The 20,849-nt window shown below is 35.4% G+C and overlaps 1 protein-coding gene across 6 annotated transcripts in view; it reads left to right on the top strand.

The window, feature by feature from the left end:
* GABRA2 (gamma-aminobutyric acid type A receptor subunit alpha2) overlaps positions 1-20,849 on the top strand; it is a 122,472-nt gene that overhangs the window by 58,184 nt on the left and 43,439 nt on the right. For all 6 annotated transcript variants that reach the window (XM_067735868.1, XM_067735863.1, XM_067735864.1 and 3 more), the window contains 4 exons: positions 11,489-11,709; positions 13,521-13,603; positions 18,316-18,459; positions 19,484-19,636. In XM_067735868.1, the coding sequence (XP_067591969.1) occupies positions 11,489-11,709; positions 13,521-13,603; positions 18,316-18,459; positions 19,484-19,636 (601 nt within the window). The remainder of the gene's footprint in view (positions 1-11,488; positions 11,710-13,520; positions 13,604-18,315; positions 18,460-19,483; positions 19,637-20,849) is intronic.

Below are 20,849 nucleotides of genomic sequence, written 5' to 3'. Positions count from 1 at the left end.
GATGGTAATCATACCCTGACAGAAGCTCTAGACTAGAAGAGGATAAAAAAGATTGCAGAGGAATCTGAGAAGGAGCAACCATGGATGTCTGTCCAAATGGAGGTGCATTCCCTTCTCTGACTAGACTGTGCTCTGATCCTTAAGAACAAACATCAGAGACCACTGCCTTTCCCTCATCAGATGCAACAATGTTCAGTAGTCAGGTGTCTGTATAATTTATGGCCCTCTGTCCAGGTAGGATTCTGTATCCTGAAGGAAGTATGATTCATTTAGTAATGGGATGAACCCATAGGTTTTGCCCACAGTGAAATCTCACCCAGGGAGTGGGGTAATAGTTCCATAAAAGAGTGCAGATAAAGGTAGTTGAACTAGTTTGACTCGATCCATTACCTTTCTGCAGGAGGGAGGCTTGTAGGAATTACATATATCTAGTCATAGCTCACTTGGCTGCCTCAGGGGAGGGCATTCCTTACACTCCTCCATTCTTTTGTAAAAACTAAATTAAAAACAGCTAGGATTTCTGAACATGAAGTGATTTTTAAAATAAAAATCGCAGAAGTTGCAAGTTCTTTCCCCAGGTTACAAGGGTGGGACCGTCTTTTGGGGAAAACTATGCAGAACTTGTATGTCTTGAGGAGGAATAATAGAAACCAACCACCGGTGTTACTCCCATACATTCTCCAGGAGATACCATTACGTGTAGATTATTGTCAGACACAGGAGGTCTTAGGTCCCATGATGAGCATTTTCCCGAGAGTTAACTACAACACCAGGAGACTGTGGGTTTAGTGCCAACGCAGGAGAGCATTACAAAAGTAGGGAGAAAACAATGGTGTCATATATTATGGTAAAGCCAAGAAAAGGATTTAAATGTGTCATTAGATTAGAACAAGGAGATGTTTGTTGATCGTGGTAAAAGCAACCAGATTGCAGTGGGCTGAGGCATGTGGGAGGTGAGGAAATGGAGAAAAAGTGGAGGCAACATTTTTAAGCAGCGTGGTCGGGGAGAGAAGGCAAGGCGGGGGGCAGTAGCTGCAAGGCATTATAACTATCAGACAGGCTTTTATTTTTAAAGATTGCGTTGAACTTCTCACTGTTCTGGGAACCTGCCATCATCTTTAACAACTCTCTGGCCTTGCAGATGTTTTTGCCTGTTCTTGTTATGCCTACCCTCCTCCTTGGCCAACTGGAGAGCTTTCATTTATTCAAAGCCAAGCTCCATTTCATCTTCCCTGATGTTTTTCTAGGCTACTCCAAGTAGAGTCAGTCCTTCTTGTACCTGTGCTCCACCACATGTTTTTATGACTTTGCACGCTAGATTATAAAAATCTGAACGTGTTTTTCTTCTTTACTGCCGTCTGAGCTACTAGAAGGCATGCGTTGTGTTTGTTCTTTTCAACCAGATTTGCTAAGTACATACTCTGTCTGTCACAGTGTTAGGGGCTGAAATACTTAAGTATAACCCAGTTGCTGCCCTCATGTTGTTCACAGTGTAGTGGGGAACAGCTAAGATAAAAAAAAAAAAAAAAATCCACTTTAAAACAGTGTGGTCATGTTTTTATTGAAGTATTTATGGATTAATATGGTGGCAGAGGAGATGTGGGTAGAGGATATCTATATCTGAGAAGGTTTCTAGGAAAAGAAGATAGTGGAGGACAAACAAGGACTGGCTGGCTATGTAATGGGAAAAGTGTTTTAGCACAAAGTGAAAGAGCTTGTTGAATTTAGTAAAATGTAAAAGTTCAGTGTGACTGCAGCCCAGAATACTCTTAGAGGTTTTGGGGGAGATGAAGCTAGAAAATAAGTTAGAATCAGATCATGAATCAGATGAAGCTAGAAAATAACTTAGAATCAGATCATGAATCAGATCAGATCATTGTAACCAAATGCCCCAAAACACCATAAAGGCATCTCCAAATAAAACTTAAAACATAGATTTCTGTTACCATAGATCTTATTATAGCCTGACTTTTTAATATGTGTCAATATATTTTAAAAAGTAAATATCATATAAAAGCCTACTGTGATTAGTTTAATATAGTTACACAGACGCACACACACATAAACATACACACTTCACACTTGTGAATTTAAGGATTAGGGTATTGCATGCAGGGGACTGAGATAAGATATCTGAGAGCTTTTCTACCGTCTGCCTCTGCTGATGCCTTTCTCCTTGTGCACCATTTGAGCTGTTATGGCCCAGAATCCTTGTTACTATATTTAATTTCCAGTGGCTCCTCTCATTTGTTTATTCATGGACTAATTATTGCTTCTTTCCTATGTTCTGGGCAGATAGATACTGTTGATACATTGAAGAAGGTGGTCTTTGTACTTGTTCTCAATGTGGAGTAAAAGCTGCCAAATGTAGGGGTTGACAGGGAAGAGAGACTGCAAGGGAGATCAATGAGTTTGGGTAGTAAGGTGAAGCATGACACGTCAGAGGCCCTGCAGTATCACTATTGCTATAGGCAACATACATGGAGAATTGCTAAGCATGAGACTAGAGAAGTAAGGGAGGGAGGGGTCATTGCAGGGCTTTGGAGGCTGTGAGAAAGCATTTGGGCTTCATTCCAAGGCTTTAGAAATTCAACTGATCAAACTCAGCAGCACTTCACTCTTTGGATCTTCTTTTGCCGTATCATGGCAATATCTGGGTGCATCTTGTAGCTTTCTGTTCACTTTCACACATCAAAGAGCCCAGTCCAGTCCAATTTTAACTTCAATCTCGTATGCCATTTAGAGCTTCTCTCCTTTTCTTAGCCGTGGTCACAGGTAAGGGGTGCACAGTTGGTGAGAGGCCATGATCTATGCTTCTTCTCCTCTTTCTGGGTCTTCCAGAGTTGAAGCAAGATAAAGGGAGATTATAAAAAGGGGGGGAAATTCCTTTTTACTTAGCTTATTCTGTTGGTGGTTCTCTCCTGGCAATCAATGACATTTGAATGGCCGGTAGATAAATACAGGACCTCTCATGGGGCACACTTGTGATTTCTTCTCAAAGACCTCTTTATTATCCAAAACACCAGACGCACAGCTGGCTTATTCTTTCATGGACCTCTTGTGGCATCCTACTTAGCTCCTGCCCCTGGCACTTTACTTTGTGCCCTTTTGCTTCTGGGTGTCCCTCTCTTGCCAGGCCACCTTCTTGAGTATGGGGAATGGGGGGAGAAGGACACTTTGAGGGTGATTCATACCAGGCTACCTTCTTTGATGTCCAAATTGTTTCTAAGAACTTTACATGTATTATACCACTTCATCCTTAAAGGAAGTAAGTTGTATAATTATCACCATTTTACAGATATGTCAGCTGAAATAAAGAGAGATTAAGTGACCTGCTAAAGGTCCAGCACCCTATTCTATCTGACTTAAGATTGAATGCACTTAACATCTATTTCACATTACTCAACTTATTATTATTGCTGTTATCCTTCAATCTTGTGTTTGAGTCAGTTTTAAATGTGGAAAGAAGACTTTGACAGAGATTCCAAAACTTCAGTCTCAGCCTGCAACTTTCCATAATACATGACTAGTGTCTATTTTTTAGTCTATAAAGAAGGAAATTTCCCTTTAATGTCCCACCTCCAGGGATTGTTTTTACATATGGTACAGTGAAAGAACATGATGTTGGGAAACATAAGGTTTGAGTTCAAATTTTGGCTTTCTCTCTTATTTTTTTTTGCGGTACGCGGGCCTCTCACTGCTGCGGCCTCTCCCGCTGTGGAGCACAGGCTCCAGACGCACAGGCTCAGCGGCCATGGCTCACGGGCCCAGCTGCTTCGCGGCATGTGGGATCTTCCCGGACCGGGGCACGAACCCGTATCCCCTGCATCGGCAGGCGGACCCTCAACCACTGCGCCACCAGGGAAGCCCTCTTTTTTTAAATGAATATGTGAAATGGGAATAGTTCTCTATATTTAATGAGGTTATTATGAATTTTAAATAATAAATTGTATCAAAGTGAATTGCAATTAACATATTCTATTAATCATCTTAAGTATTTTGATTAGATATATTTTAATAATTTACTGTTAGAATCTGAACCTTTAGTATCAGTTTCTAATTTGTTTGTAAACCTGCCAGGCATCTAGTTCCAAAGAGAAAGCCCAGGCATCTCGCCTGCACAATAGTCAGGAACATGCAGTAGATGTGGTGGTCTGCAGTGTGTTTGTGTGAGCGTCTTTGCATAATAAAATTTTATGAACTGCACTAATTGGGTTTACTGACACTGCTGATCTGTTTTTTGTTTTTTTTTTTTTTTTGCTGATCTGTTCTTAAGCTTTTCATTTTTTGCAATTTTTGCAATGCTAATACTGGGCTAAATTCCTGGTTCACACCCCTTTGAGTACCAACTGAAAGTGTTAGATCTTACCCATTCTTGTATAGTCTCAGGGTGTTATTTCTTCAGTTGCTACATACATGCTTCATAAACCACATTTTTCTTCGTTATTGAAGAAACACACTGATAGGAACTTACTCAGAGGAGACTAACCTTTAATAGCAAAAGGGTATAATGAAATAAATTCTGGTACTTTAAAATACACTCAGGAGGGAATTCCCTGGCAGTCCAGTGGTGAGGGCTCTGTGCTTTCACTGCTGAGGGCTCTGGTTCAATCCCTGGTCGGGGAACTAAGATCCCACAGGCCGCATGGCACAGTCAAAATTAAATTAAATTAAATTAAAAATTAAAAAAAATACACTCAGTAAATCAAAGTAAATGAGAAATCACTCCAAGAGCAGTCCTGCAATTTGGTTATGTTTTAGTGAGTAGATCTAATTCTTCAGAAATTGGCTACAAGCACTGACTTATAATTAATGTAGCCAGGCACTAAAAAATACGCTGTCTTCACTAAATTAATGTGTCCTTGAAATCATGTTTATTCAATAAACTGTGCAATAGAGAGTGATTTCCCTGTTAGCAATACATTTCATGGAAATAACACTTAGTGGTAGTAAAGACATTAGGCTGGAAATCACATCCTTGTCTGGGTTCTGCCCCTTACAAGCTTGGAAACAGGGCAGTCACTACATTTATCTATAATCCCATCTATAAGAAGAAGTTGGATTAAATTTCCCATAAAGAGTTTTTCAAATCTTGAAGTGTAGGGATTCTTCAACTTTTCAGTCTCAGTTAACAGCCTCATGTGTCCTATACACAGGCCAGAGGATAGCTGCATGCTGATAGGTCCTTATGAATTTTTTTTGTTTCTTTCTAATTGTGCTCCTTAGTTGTTTGTGTATTCTCTGAGCGATTTTGTAGTTGATCTTGGTATTATTTATTTCTTTTAGAACCTTGGTTCAAGGGACTAGGTCTTATTTGTATGAAGAAGTTGCATTGTTTTGTACTTTCTGGCAATTTTCTTGTAATACACAAATCAAATAATTACTATATTAGTATATACTCATGACAGACTTGAGTTTTATTTTAAGAAACCTTTCAAAAATATTCTTTTCAAGTACTGAGAATGTGTGTTATATATGCATTTAAAAGAATCACATGCAAATAATCTGTCTGGAAATCCTGTAGTAACTTAGCGGATATAACATGAATATTATTTGATTGAAATGTCTCCTTTCCCTGTTATTTTAATCTTGAAAGCAAAACCATAAAAACTAGTGAATCAGCTGTATTTATTTGTTTATTTATTTATTTGTTTATTTATTTGTTTATGTATCTATATATCTGTATCTATATGCTTTTGTACTAATATATTGAGGTATTCTGAGAAGCACAAAAGCAGAAATTGGAATGAGATAAAGTTAAAATACATATTATTTTCAGGAATAATTATTGTGTCATTATTAAAATAGATTTAGTTTTACTCATACTTAAGATTTCTATTCCTGAGAATATTTTAGCATTTAATATGTTTAAATTGTGCTTTATTATTTCTAAATATGTTTCTTTAATATTTTATAATATAGCAATCAAAAGTCTGATTCTACCGTGGAGCGGCTGGGCCCATGAGCCATGGCCGCTGAGCCTGCATGTCCGGAGCCTGTGCTCTGCAACGGGAGAGGCCACAACAGTGAGAGGCCCGCGTACCGCAAAAAAAAAAAAAAAAAAAGTCTGATTCTAAATTTATATTATTTTAATACTTGTCTTAATAATTGCCATGGATGAAAAAGATATGCAAATTTAAGAAGTGCATCATTGGCTACGGATTACTGAACCATCATGTCAATTTTTAAAAAACCCATCTACCAAGTTTAGCTGTTCATCTTCATGTTCTGGATATTTGGTTTTCAAAACAACTTACTATTTACAACTTACTTTCAAAACAACTTACTATTTATAGTCCTTATGCTATCATTAACCAGTATTTCATGGCACAACACGTGCTTCAGATGAAGCTCATCATTAAATGTAGTGGGTATAAACCCATATTTTAAGTAGCCTTATTGAAAATTATGAATTTGCTTTTGCATATTTCTTTGTAGAGTTTATTAGTTCATCATTCTTTATGTGGCTAATGAAGAACTCATATTAGGCATAGAAGTGATATCCCCTTTTCTTATTTTTCACTTGTGCTTGTGTAATTATTAGTGTTTTCTTCGATCCATGGTGTCATTTAGCAATAATTTTTAAGCCAATTGGCTATTTTCACTAGTTAGTTTAATCAAAACTAGTTATTATAACTTGAAAATTCACCTGAGTACAAATCACAGTACACTGAATGCAAATGAATTCAGCATCACTTGACCATTCCCTGTTGTGGCTTCTTCTCTTCCCATAGCATGCCTTTCATGCATGACCATCATCTACTACTTATGGACATAGTGAGAGTGCCCATATCATTCCATATATTATTAGTAAAGCTTAATTTACTTCTTATATTTAGATAAGAATTCTATATAAACATAAAGATTCTAATATTTTCTTCCTACACCCAAATGGATGTACATACCCCACTTTGTAAGCTACTGCTCTAAGCTGACAATCTTGCTTCTGCTCACGGGCCCACACTTAATTGAGGTACAATACAGTTGATTACAGTTATACTTACTAACTTATAACCAACCTGCCCCCCGATATTAGACCCATGTAACTTTCATTGGCGTCACATGATGAAGTTTCAGATGTTCTCAAACATCTCATTTCATTCACAAAAATCTTTTATTTTTCTCTCACAGAGGGCTAGTGTGATAGGCTGCAATGCTGGCACCCATTCTTCACCCCTTTCAATATCAACATGTTTTTTCATTAACTTCGTAATGCCCTCCCACTGAGAGTGAGGTGACCTGCTAAAGTATTTGTCACTCAACTCAGTTATGTGACTTTCTCCGGCCAATGGGTTGTTAACAGACATCACACAAGCAATGGCTTGAAATGGGCTTGTGCATTGGGGGTTGTTCTTTTGTACTTCTGCCATCATCATGAGAAATGTAAGCCCAGGGTAGACCAGTGGTCCCTGGAGTAGGATGAGAGACACTTGGAGCAGAGCTGAGTTGCCCCAGTGTCTCTACACAATAACAGCTCAGGTCAGCCAATGGCCGCCTAACCCACAGATGCATGAACAAGAACAGCTGAGATCAACTGAGCCCAGGTGAGATCAGCTGACCTTCAGTCTTATGAGCTAATAATAAATGGTTGCTATTTTAAACTACTGCATTTTAGGTGTCTTTTAACACGGCAATAGCTAAATGGTATAAGTTAGTCTCTAGATTTTACTGGTTAAACTCTGATTTCCCTTAATGGCTTTTACAAAATCAGGAGTGGCAAAGAGTACCTTATACTTTACTTTTTCCCACTTGTATGCTCTGTTCACTCCTCAACCCATTGCATTTTGGTTTCTGAACTCTTTTTTTCCACTAAGCATTCAAGATCTTTCACCACTATTTGACACTGTTAATCTCTATATACTTTTTAAAATTTCTTTTCTCTTAGTTTGATACTTTTCTCTCCCTCTACTCATTGTGTATGTGTGCATGTATCTGTGTTCTTTTATGATTCCTCTTCCATAGTTTTCTAGAGTTCTTATTTATTTTAATCAGTTAATCATGAAACATCTAAATAAGTTATCCCATCTATCCTCATCATTTTGTCACTGCTAAAAACAATATAGCCTGGGGACATATCCAATATATTAGTAATCACATTAAATGCAAATGGACTGAATTGCCTTACCATTAAAAGATGGAAATGGTCAGGTTCAACAAAAATTTTTCTTAAGCTATTTTAAGTACATTGAAAATTATTGCTATCTTCAGAGCATAATCTCTTATCATAAAGCAGTAAAATTAAACATCAGTGACAAAAATATAAGTAAAAGAAACCGATATATTTGGAATCATAAAAACATACTTCACAATATCTCCCACATAAAGAAGAAAAAAAGCCGTAATAGGAAGTATAAAATGTCTTCGACTGAAATATAAACAGAAACAGATCCCTGCCTATATAAGCACTAGATACATGAAAGAAATGCCATTGCTGAGCTGTGGGGAAAGATAAGCCAGTCAATAAATGGTACCAGAAAGTTGTTTTCCATTTGAAAAAAAAATTTGGATCTGTGCCTCATATGATACACAGTAATTCCAGGACCTAAATGTTAAAAGCAGAACTTTGACATGTTTAAGAGAAACATACAGGGGTATATTTATGATCTTTTGTATACCTTTATGATCTTTATTATAATTCTTAGTGAGTTCTGTATTTTTCTAAAATATTTGTATATAGAAAATATGAAGAATTTCTATAACTCAATAAGAAAAGGACAACCCAAAAGGAAACTGAGAAAATGACATGAGCAAACAATCCATAAAAAAGTAGAGCATTTAATAAACATATGAAAATGTGTTAAATTTTACTAGTTAATAGAAAAAGCCAAATGGCAGCACTGTGAACCATTTCACGCCAACCATAATGGTTAAAATGAAATATTCTGTCTATACCAAATTGTAGAGAATCTAGTGGGGATATAAATGTATACATCCCTTAGGATTTCAACTTGACAATATCTTGTTATTTTTGAAGATTTGACAGTATCTTGTTATTTATTGCAATGTATACACCTCTTACAATTTCATTTTGACAATATCTTGTTATTGATTGCACATATAATAAATTTTGTATCCCCACTTGTCCATTTACTCTAGAGCAGTGATGGATATACCATGATCCACGGGCAAAATCCTGTTGACCGCCTTTCCTTGTAAACACAGATTTATTGCAGTATAGCCACTCTGACTCATTGAAATGTTATCTGTGTCAGACTACAATAGAAGAGTTGAGTAGTTGTGATACTGACCGTATGGCCAGCAAAGCCTAGAACACTTACTAACTGGCCCCTGATGGAAAAAGTTTGCCGACCTCTGGTCTAAAGTAACTCTTACACCTGAAAGCATTGTTTGATAATGTTCATAACAGTATTGCTTACAATAGTGACAAAGGAAATAGAAAAAATATTAAAGAACATGGAAAAAGGAGGAATACTGTAAAACGTTCTTACAAGGTAATGCTAGGTAGCAATGAAAATGAACCAAAGTACTACATATATTGCTATGAATAAATCTCAACAATGTAACTAAAAAAAATCTGTCAGAAAAGTATACACAGTATGATCTCATTTATAGAAATGTTAAAAATGTGACACAGAACACATACATTTATATAGTAAATACATAAGCCCATGTATGGGAATGATAAACACCAAATTCAAGATGATTACTTCCTCATAGAGTAGGGGAATGTGATTGAGGAGGGATACACAGGAGAGAGAATGCTTCAATAATATTTGTGATTCTTGCTGGTGATGGTTACAAAGTGTTTGTAGTATTCTTTACACTCTCTTATGTCTCTGAAGACTAAGTAAAATAATGCACAATGAAATATTTGCTCCTATAGCAAGAGCTTTTGAAATATTTGCTCCTATAGCAAGAGCTTTTGAAAACAGATAAAACATCTCATAATTTTATAGAAATGGAAAAATTGAATTTGAAGTTTTACAGAAAGTTGTAAAATATATTCAGTGTGCCTGAACAAGCAAATGTCCAATGTGTTCACATCAGGCTTGGATTTGGGAGAACCACAGTTGGAAGAAACATTTGCATAAAAATTTGTCAGATAGCAAAAACTCATCTCTTAATCCAGCTTCTTTTTAAAAATTGAGTTACACTTATATAGAATTGAACTTAAAAACAATGACTAAACCACAGAGAGTGAGGGTGGATTAGACGATGATATTTTCTTCTAAGGGTTAGGAGCCCAGAGCCACTCTTTACTTCCTGTCCATATGTCATTACCTGTGGCCATTTCTTGTTATCTTCATCCATTCAACTTTTGAGCGATCCCTGGGAATCTTTTACTTTCATTTACTTGAGTAAGGTTTGTATAAATGATTTGTTATTGTCATAAGTATGTGGCCTTTTTAATGTCCTTTTTTAAACACATAATTTTAGTTGAGTGAAATTGCCAGTTGCTAAGTTGTTTATTTTCAAACATGTGATGGTTATGGCTTTATGCACAAAGGACAGTTTCTGAATTTCCAATCTCAGGTGCATAAATGAACATTTTAGTTATTTATCATGGAAATGTCTGCACAAACATACACTGACCAAAATTTTTAATACTGAAAAATTGTCAGTATCGATCATAATTGTGAATTGTATATCTCATCTAAAATGTATACATCCTCTTATCCTAAGACAGAGAGAAAATGAAAAAAGAGGGGAGGTGGGGAACGAGAAAAGAGAGAGAGAGAGGGTGAGAGACAGAGAGATTGAATAAACCAACTTTTAACGTATTGGAGGATGATAATAGGGGAATTGATCACTAGCTGGTCTGTATGAATATTTAAAAGTACATTTTAACCTGAGCGTGTTTGTTTGCAAAATATTCATATTTTAAGTATTCTAATACCTTTTCAAAGTATTTTATTACAATTTCATTAAATAAACTTTATTGAAATCATCTTCCCCAATACATTCTTGTTAACAGTATGACATCTCACCATTTTTTTAGGATTAAGAAAGCAATAAGATTTTTTTTTATAGTTTCTTTGGCAACAGGAGATGTCATATAGATCCCACAGTGTGTGTATTTAATAGTTGTTTCTTTTCCTTTCTTCTTTTTTTTCTACTGAGAATCAGGCTGCCTGCTTGCCTCCTTACTCATTCTTGAGATGAATGATTTGGGACAATCCACCCAGACCCGGCCAAAGCATGCCCCCTTTCCGAGTGGTTCTAAACTATACAATGTAGTAAAGCAGTTTGCCTAAGACCTTGTTCAACTGAAAGACACCAGAGAAAGTAAATTTATTATTTTCTTTTCATAATAATATGTAGCTAATTGTGCAAATACACATGCTTTATCCCATTGTAAGTGGCAACATTTATTGATAAGATAAAGGAATGATCTTTCAAAATTCACTTCTCAAAATAGCTTTCTCTCTTTTTAAACTATTTATATTATTACTTTTGTTGAAATTTTATAGTGTCTTTGTATTTAAAACATTTATTATTTTCAAAATAATTCTATTTTGTATTTCAGGAATATACAATAGATGTTTTCTTTCGACAAAAATGGAAAGATGAACGGTTAAAATTTAAAGGTCCTATGAACATCCTTCGACTTAACAATTTAATGGCCAGCAAAATCTGGACACCAGATACCTTCTTCCACAACGGGAAAAAATCAGTAGCACATAATATGACAATGCCAAACAAGCTTCTTCGAATCCAGGATGATGGGACTCTGCTATACACAATGAGGTATGTGTTCAGGTTTGATATGTTGCCATTAAATACTGAGGAATCTGTGTATTAACCAACCAGCCAACTTAGCTGTCAAGTATTAGCAAGTTGAACATTTTCATAACAGATTATTGAGGTAACCAGAATATACTTTATAAATGCTTTGATATTTAAAAAATAAAGGTTATGAGTTTGACACTCATCTTAGAGTGTTAAGGCTTAAAAATTGCCTTAGCTGTTAAGAATTGATTTTTTTTTGGCAGTTTACTTTTCATACTATATTTTAGTTACATACAACTTTAATAGTATGATTTAAATTTTTCTTTATACAAGCACATAATTTTATTTTTAATATCTCATGAAATATCCCATCAAATTTTTAAGTGATTTTTAAGCAAGTTTCACTTAATTTAATATTTTAATCCTTCTTATGAAGGGAGAAAAATACTTTTATAACCTCAGTGATATCATGTGACATCAAGTTCAGATGATTCAATCTTAAAAAATTATCAAAAGAAATATACAGTTGTTGACTCTAATCACTGTTCCATTTGAACTCTTTTCATGAATTACTCTTTTTAAAATAAGTTACTTATATTATGTAACAAAGAAAACAATCACAAATCTAATAAAATGGTGTATAATCTAAAAGGTAAATGTTTGATAAAGACTTTAAAACATAGATAACTTTCATCAGCATTGTATATAGACAGATGTGTATTCGAAGCATTTGATGTATTATTTCATATGAAATGTTAAGTGTTGGATTTCAGTTGTGAAAGTTATTTAAGAAGGGACAATAATACAGTCTTGATCTTTAAAGAAGAAAACTCTTAAGTTCTCATTGCTAAATGACCATTGCCTAAAATGGAAGTTAGCTATTCTTTCTGCTTCTCTCTCTGAATCTTGCAATATTGATGCCGTATCCCCCTTGATTTTACACGCTAATTAGTCCTGTGAATTAAGACAATGATTGGAAATTTGGGGTTTGGAAAAATATTGTGTAGGGTTCTACTTAAATACTCTCTTGGAAGTATATAAGCTATAATTAAATTGTTGGTTACATTTGTTTTGCTCATTGTCAGAGATTCTTCTGTAAGTTCACTTTACTCCCTATTTTATATAATTTACCTTTGTCTGAAATGGAATAGTAGATAATTTTCTTTAAAACAAATTTGCTATGATTACTCTTTAATGTGATCACGTATATACAAAAAAATATTTCTTTAACATTCATAACCTGTGTCTGTAATTTGAATAGTCTAGTCTCAACAAGATATTTATAGGAGATATATCTACATATGTAACTATGTCTATATTTATATATATGTGTCTATATACAGTATATGATATTCATTTACAATTTACATAATTTTGAAGGGTGCTACTCTGAGGCATTATTGAATTCCTATATCAATTTTACTATATGGTTATTGATGGAATGTTGGGAGAAAATAGCATTCTTTTTATGACAGAGGTTTGTTTTTCATTTTTTTCTTCAAGATTTCAAATGTTAATGCTGAAGTTAATGGGAAAATAACCTTCAAAAATGTGTACATAACTTCTTCTTAACTAACCATATAGTACAAAATGCTTAAAGTATATTTTTAAATAAATATTGTTACTTGAGCTCAGATTGTGTAGGTGCAAATGTCTTCTGAAGGATCGCCTAAATGGGAAAGAACAAAAGCATATTTAAATGTGAATTAGCCTAATCAGATGCCCTAATGAGGGTCCTACCTCATCATTAATTCTGTTGACCACAATAAGCAGTGATTTATCTTGACTTGCAAATTTACGTAAACAAAGAGTGGAATTTTGACTTTTAGGCTTACAGTTCAAGCTGAGTGTCCAATGCACTTGGAGGATTTTCCAATGGATGCCCACTCATGTCCTCTGAAATTTGGCAGCTGTAAGTATGGGGATGAAGGTACATGTTTTGGGTCAATAAAATCAGGGATAGGCAGCAGCACAACTTAATTGTATACTTTCTTCTCATATGATGGGATGCTTAATACTTGCCCAATAAGATGCAGAAATAAAAAACATACTGATTTCCCTCAAGTAATCAATTGGCTAGCCCTATTGTACTCTCAAATATCATATCTTAATCATTGTGTTTAATTGTCATTTGCTTTACTGCTAATAAAGAACACCCTGTGTTTTTATCAATGTGAAAAAGTAGACTGGGAGCTCCTTGAAGGTCAGGACTATGTCATTTACCTTCTTTTTCAAGTGCTAACCCATTAAAAATGCTAAATAAATGGCTTTTTTTTCCAACTAAGAATGAAATGTTAAGGATAGATTCTATTTGTTAAAGTAGTGATCAACCTGTTGCAAATGGCAACAGAGAATAGGTAAAAAAAAAAAGCTGGATCTCTAATTACCTTTCTACTCTCTAATAATGGAAGGAAAGTTTCTAAAATAAATTTGAAGGAGATGATGTAACTCGATTGCTACATGTGGGCACTTTCTGTGTACATAAAATATTTCAGAAAAGGCTCTGTGCGTTTGGCTGTTCTTTAGGTCACTGAGGTTGTATCTTATATGTCAAGCAGAAGCATTAGCTCTCCCAGAATAATTGAAAAGAGGGAAGGTCAAATCATCTCCCTAGGCCCACAAGGCATTCAGGGCAGGTTCAGGATAAATTCATGGACACAGCTAAGCAGCTTCTCTCTTTTGTGAGTGTGTTCCATAGCCTGACCTTTTCAGAAACCTTTGCTCTTTCTGGCACCTCCATCTTTGTCCATTCTGGGCAGTTTTGACTTTTCAGTCTCTTGCATAGAAATGCAGTTCTCTCACCTGATACACATATGTATGACTGAATAATATGCCTTCTCCCCACAGACTGTATCAAGTGAAAGAAAAGAGAAGAATGGTGGCTAATATGAATGCAAAACCCTCTAATTTTATTGATGGCCATAGTTTTGTGGAATGAGAAGTTCAATCTTGTTTGCTCTGTTCAATCTTACGAAAGGTGTCAGCTCTCTATTTTCTTTGAGAATCTGCCCTTTGTTTAACAATAAACCTTTTTTCTTTTCACGGAAACTATCACTTCGATACTGGCACTTTTTCGAAGATTATTTAAGATAGTCAATCTTGTTATACAAAGTAAACATGATGCTGGAAAAACTGCAGCAGATGCAGCACAGAAAAACTCATTTGCATTGCATAAATGGCATTAAATAGAAAACTGAAAAGACTTCATACCAAAGAAAGGATTTATTCAAGATGCAGTTATGGTCTAAGAAGGAAAGGCATTTTTCAGTGGACAAGTTAGGGCCATTAAGATACCAAATATAAATGACGTATGATGTCTCAATTCTGAATTTGAAATAAATACACCTGAAAATATTTTAAATGAAATTTTAAAATCCCTTAGAGTGCATCTTCAGAGTAGTGTAATATTGTACATTTGAGAATATGGTTTTCTGTATCTAGAAGTGTTGCAGGCAACACACAGAGCTTACTGTTAGGCATTTTCTATTGAAGTAATTATTTTTAGTTTTCTCCATATTTATTTTCTGACACATTGAGTAAAAAAGTTGTATATTCTTTTATTTATCCTTGCCAATAGTAGGTACTTGAGACATAGTGTTAACAGTATGGACACGAGCATGGTGTATAGACTAACAAGCCAACCTAAAACTTAAAATGCTGGCATAACAAATTTTAGTGGAAGCAGACATGACTTTTTCTTCATTTACTCCTCACTTATTTAAAAAACTCCCTTGTGTCCCCACAAATGATAGAATTTCTGGAACTTTTTATCATTGTTCTCAAATAAAAGAAGCATCTTTTCTACTAATTTAAATTTTGAATTCAGTTTCGTTTTGCGTTATTCCCGTTGCCTCACATCTTTATATAATTCCTTGCTATTTAATTTGATTTAAAACTTCCTGAATGGAAATCTAAGAGTATTCTGGACATTATCCCAAAAGAAATTATAAATTTTCTTTTTGGATAAAAATGATTTGGGGATCGTTTTGGTTATCAAATATTAAGAATCGGTCAGTATGCATTTGATGTTTAATGCAGATTAGGACTCAAAATGGATTACTGCATAAAATTAAATAAAATTATTTAATGGAAACCTAATCTAGATATGGAATTTATAAAGAAATTTGTCTGTCTCTCCTTTTATACTTCACTGAAAAATCACAATGGTCTCCAAGTTTATATGTGTGTTGGTAGGCCAGGAAATGCCTCTAATCTGCATTACATAACTTTCTGCTCTCTCTTCTCTCATCAGACCCCCAATCTAAAAAACATTCCTGCCTAAAAAATGAAAGTAAATAATTGCTTTTTTATAAAAGACATGGGCAGGATCAGTCATTTTCTTTAACATATTCTTAGGCTTCTATCCAGATTTCCATCTTTCATAACAGTAAATAACAGAATTAAAATATTATGAGTTTATTGATTAATCTAGCAAGAATGAAGTGAGAACATTTTCCTCGTGACAGGCATTGTGCCAGGTGCAAGACGTATAGATATGAGTAAGATAGAGTCCCTCCCATTAGTCTCTTACTAGTTTCTTTAAAATGTCACCTATGTTTGTAGAGTTTCATCTTCTCTTATTTATGTTTAAAGGTAAATGTCAAAATTCAAAAGTAGAATTATTATAATTGCTTAAAATAAAACCTCATAATTTATTAAGATCCACAACTACTGAGTACTCTGAGGCCTTCTAATATGAACTGGAGCGTGTGATGTCTTTTTGGTTTATTAAATTCCGTGTCATTTGAAATTTTATTGAAGAGAAGGCCACTTGATGATCTGCAAATGCATTGCTAGTTATACACATTACTAATGTTACTTATTTATACGTAACAGCAGAATCATCAATGATTAACTAATTGAAATTAATTAATAAAAATTTAGGCCTTAGGGTAACTGAATTCATTCATATGCAAGCTGTAGGAATAGATCTGCTATTAAAACAAATACATATATATATATATATACATATAATGATATAAAGTATGTATAATGATATACATACATACATCCTTTTTTAGAATGCTATTTCAAAAATTGTTTCACATAATATAATTATTTGTGGATGTAGGTGTATACATGTATTTCACTGATATTAACATTTACTAGTAACATTCTGAAAACCAGACAACGCTGTAGTATGTCATTAAAAGATCACACAGTGAATAAGACACAGCATTCACTTTATTGTAACTAATGCTTAAGTGGGAATGGATTTGTGATCACAGACTTTAGATCAAGGTAAGTACCAGAACCACCCCGGAACAATGGTATTAACCTAGAAAAACCTATTAGATGGCAGGTAAATGAGCTTTTCCAGTGTCCTGGAGAGCTAGAGGCAGAGATATTGCTGGTTCTTTCTCTCCCTCAACTGAAAATGTGACTGTGATACTGAGTTTTGCTCAAGGACCAGGAGTAACTAATATTTCTAAACATTCCCTTGAGCAAAAGTGCGAAGAAGTTCTTTGAAAGGTCAGTAGTACAGCTGGAATTGTCTGGTTATTCAACTGTGGAAAGACTCTGCCCGCATGGAGAGGTCAGCTGTTCCCCCTACAGGCACAAGGGAAATGCCAGGGCCAGAGAAGTACTGAGACAAGATAGGCTGCCTGCCTTCCAGCGTTAGAGTCATCTCACTTCTGCTTAGTTCTGTATCCTTGGACAAATAAATCAGAAAATTATACTTGGTCTGTATGTGATTTGTCTCCTCCTGCCAATCCATAGCTTAATTAGGATGCTATGCAAGTATAGTTCAGTGAGATCTGTGTGCATTAATTAATTTTAAAATGAACAGGTTTTAAAAAGTGTTTTCAACTTGCGAAACTATAGCATTCTGAATTATTTTGCATATTCTGCAAAATTCTCATTCTTCTAATGAAATGCATTGTACTATGATAGTTAAGTCACTTAATTCTTTTTGTTGTTGTTGTGGTACGCGGGCCTCTCACTGCTGTGGCCTCTCCCTTTGCGGAGCACAGGCTCCAGACGCGCAGGCTCAGCGGCCATGGCTCACGGGCCCAGCCGCTCCGCGGCATGTGGGATCTTCCCGGACCGGGGCACGAACCCGTGTCCCCTGCATCGGCAGGCGGACTCTCAACCACTGCGCCACCAGGGAAGCCCAAGTCACTTAATTCTTAACTAGGTGAACGTTTTGAAGAAAAACCTACAAAACTACAAAAATAATACCTAAAATAAACACGTCATCATTATTCTCACATGGACATAAGTTTTTCGTGAGTGATTATTATTTCTAAATTAACTGGTTAAATGGGCCTTGGGCATTCATAACCTGTTTACTGCAATGCCGTCATCTACTACCTTGCGAATATGGAGGCTGTTTTAACCATCTCAGGGCCCAGTGATTTTCGCAGGCTCTAAAGAGAAATTTGCTCTTCATCTCTCAAAGTGGTTACAGTGAAAATACTCTTGTCGTCATGGTTGTCTCTCTTGGTCTGCTTCACACCCTTCATACTGAAGTTGTAAATTTCAAAGGCACTTTTTTGCCCTAAAAAATATCAATTTTTATAGTAAACAATAATTCTATGAAATATGTGACCTTTGATGCTGGATGTTATTGATAGTTCTTACTAAAATGCTTAAAAAGATTTTTTTCCTGATTTCCTACAGATGCGTATACAACCTCGGAGGTCACTTACATTTGGACATACAATGCATCTGATTCTGTACAAGTTGCTCCTGATGGCTCTAGGTTAAATCAGTATGATCTGCTGGGCCAATCAATTGGGAAGGAGACAATTAAATCCAGTACAGGTTAGTAAAATGAGTCTAAAGAAAAGCTAGTTCCTGAGAAGATTAATGGGTGAATGTCATTGGAAATGTGTCAGTTTGCTTAAAACCTTTTGTGCCCTAAGAAGGAGCAGCAGACTGTGCTTGGGAGCTTTTTAGAAATTCAGAATCTCAGGCCTGACTCCTTACTAAGTCAGAATCTGCATTTTAACAAGATTTCAAGGAGATACCAAGGTGTGCGTTAAAATTTAAAAAACAGTAGTCTAACTTATGCTCCCAATTCAAAACATGTGTGTCTTTTGAGAGAAGCCAATTTTACCTTCACACAGTGTTACAATTCCCCTCACTTTCTAATTCTTTTCCCCCTGGATAAGCTATGACTATTCAACTCTTGATTATGGATAATTACTATTGGTCTGTGTGGGAAAGCTAAAGCCCTTTCGAAGAAAAAGCAGCTGTATGAACGAATGATCTCACATCTGGCAGATAAAAACCCAGAGAGCAGAAAGGAAGGTAGCTATGAGTATCAGATAGAACTGACTCCACTATATTAGAGCAGACATTAACACATAAATTCAGAATTGGTGACAAGATTAAAAGTAGAAAATCTGGGCCAGGAGATCAGTCTTGGAGATGTGGCCAGAGATCAATACTTTAAAGAGCCAGAGAGGACTGGACTGGAAACAGTCAAAACAGAGGCTTGAGGTTGGGACCAAAGGGGATGAGAACCTGAGCAAGTAAGATAATCCATGGTCAGAGCATTTATGAATCCTCTATCCCTTGGTCAGTAAGCATGACCTAGAGAGAAAAACAAATTCCACACGATACACATGCCATTCAAATTTTTTGGTCATATGAAAATTTTCTTTTAAATACTCTTGCTATGCTAAGTGGGCATTTTAATGTTATATACTTTCCATGTCATATATGGGGCAAATTCTTTCCTTTTTTAAATCAGGGACTGTTCTTTGCCTAATCCCTTCCATTTCCAAAATGTTCAAACTATTGACTATTACAGTTTCTTAAGCTTCTTAAATTTTTCTTCTAGGTGAATATACCGTAATGACAGCTCATTTCCACTTGAAAAGAAAAATTGGGTATTTTGTGATTCAGACATATCTGCCTTGCATCATGACTGTCATTCTCTCCCAAGTGTCATTCTGGCTTAATAGAGAATCTGTGCCTGCAAGAACTGTGTTTGGTGAGTGAATAACTACATACTTTGCTGCGCAGCACATTTTGTTTCATGGCTTTCTTTCAAAAGCATTATCTCTCTTGATCTTCACCCCAGTAGTTTCTGGTATGCAGAGCAGGGAGTATTCGTTTTGCCTTATAGATGAGGAAGCTGAGGCTCAGAGAGGTACAATACAGAGTCAGAGTCACACTCTTAAAAAGGAATGTAAGAAGTTCTCAAATCTTCTGAATTACATTGTCTTCTTTCTGTTAAATCATTTTGCTTATCAACGTTTCTTTCCATGTTAGTATAAGGAGAATATTCTTAGAGGTTTTAATGTAAAGTATAACAGTACCATATTTCTAAGCCATGTTTATTTTATTTTATTTTATTTCATTTCATTTCATTTATTTTTTTGTTTGGTTTTTAGATGAACAAAAATGACCTTAGTACTTTAAGTGAGAGAGAATAAGGGAGGAAGGGAAAGAGAGGGAGAAAAAGACTCCCTCATTCGCTACCAGTAGTGTGTTTAATAACAAAGTTAATTTTCTTGATTTAAACCATGCAGGGGAATTTGGTTACTGCTTTTTGGATATATGAACTAGGATGAGTACATTTTGTGACAAAGTAGATCACCTTTGTGTATTTGGTCCACTCATTCATCTAGGAAAGCTTTATTGAGAATCTACTAAGTTGGATATGGCATCAGGCCCTAAAGGTGAAAAAGCATATAAAATACAGTCCTTGCATTCAACTATCTCTGTACAGTGGAGGGCATCAGAATAAGCAGGAAAGATAATGGCAACACAAGATGAAATCATAAAAGAGGCACATATATACCATTAAAAAAGACAGGAGCATGGATCCTCCCTAAAAGGACTGATTAAGTAGCTGAGTCAACATTCGAGCTAATTCTTGAAGGATAAGTAGGAGTTTCCCAGACAGATGATATGGGACAAGAATCCTAGCCAAAAAAGGATAAAGTGTGCAGTGACATTGAAGGATGAAAGAACATAGTGTATTCAGTGACAGTGAGCTGTTTCAGTGTCAGTTGATATACATACAGATAGAAGTATAGCTTGAGGTCTAATGGGAAGTCCTTGTAGGCCATGCTAAGATAGTGTACCTTTATCTTATAGACTATAGTGTTTTGAGACCATAGACATGTGTAAGCTCTTAGAACAATGCCTGGCATTTAATATGTGCTATATAACTCTTGGTTATTCTTATTATCAATGGA

The sequence above is a fragment of the Pseudorca crassidens genome, chromosome 4 (assembly GCF_039906515.1).
Source record: "Pseudorca crassidens isolate mPseCra1 chromosome 4, mPseCra1.hap1, whole genome shotgun sequence".
NCBI lineage: Eukaryota > Metazoa > Chordata > Mammalia > Artiodactyla > Delphinidae > Pseudorca > Pseudorca crassidens.
This window is presented reverse-complemented; position numbering and strand designations above follow the sequence as displayed.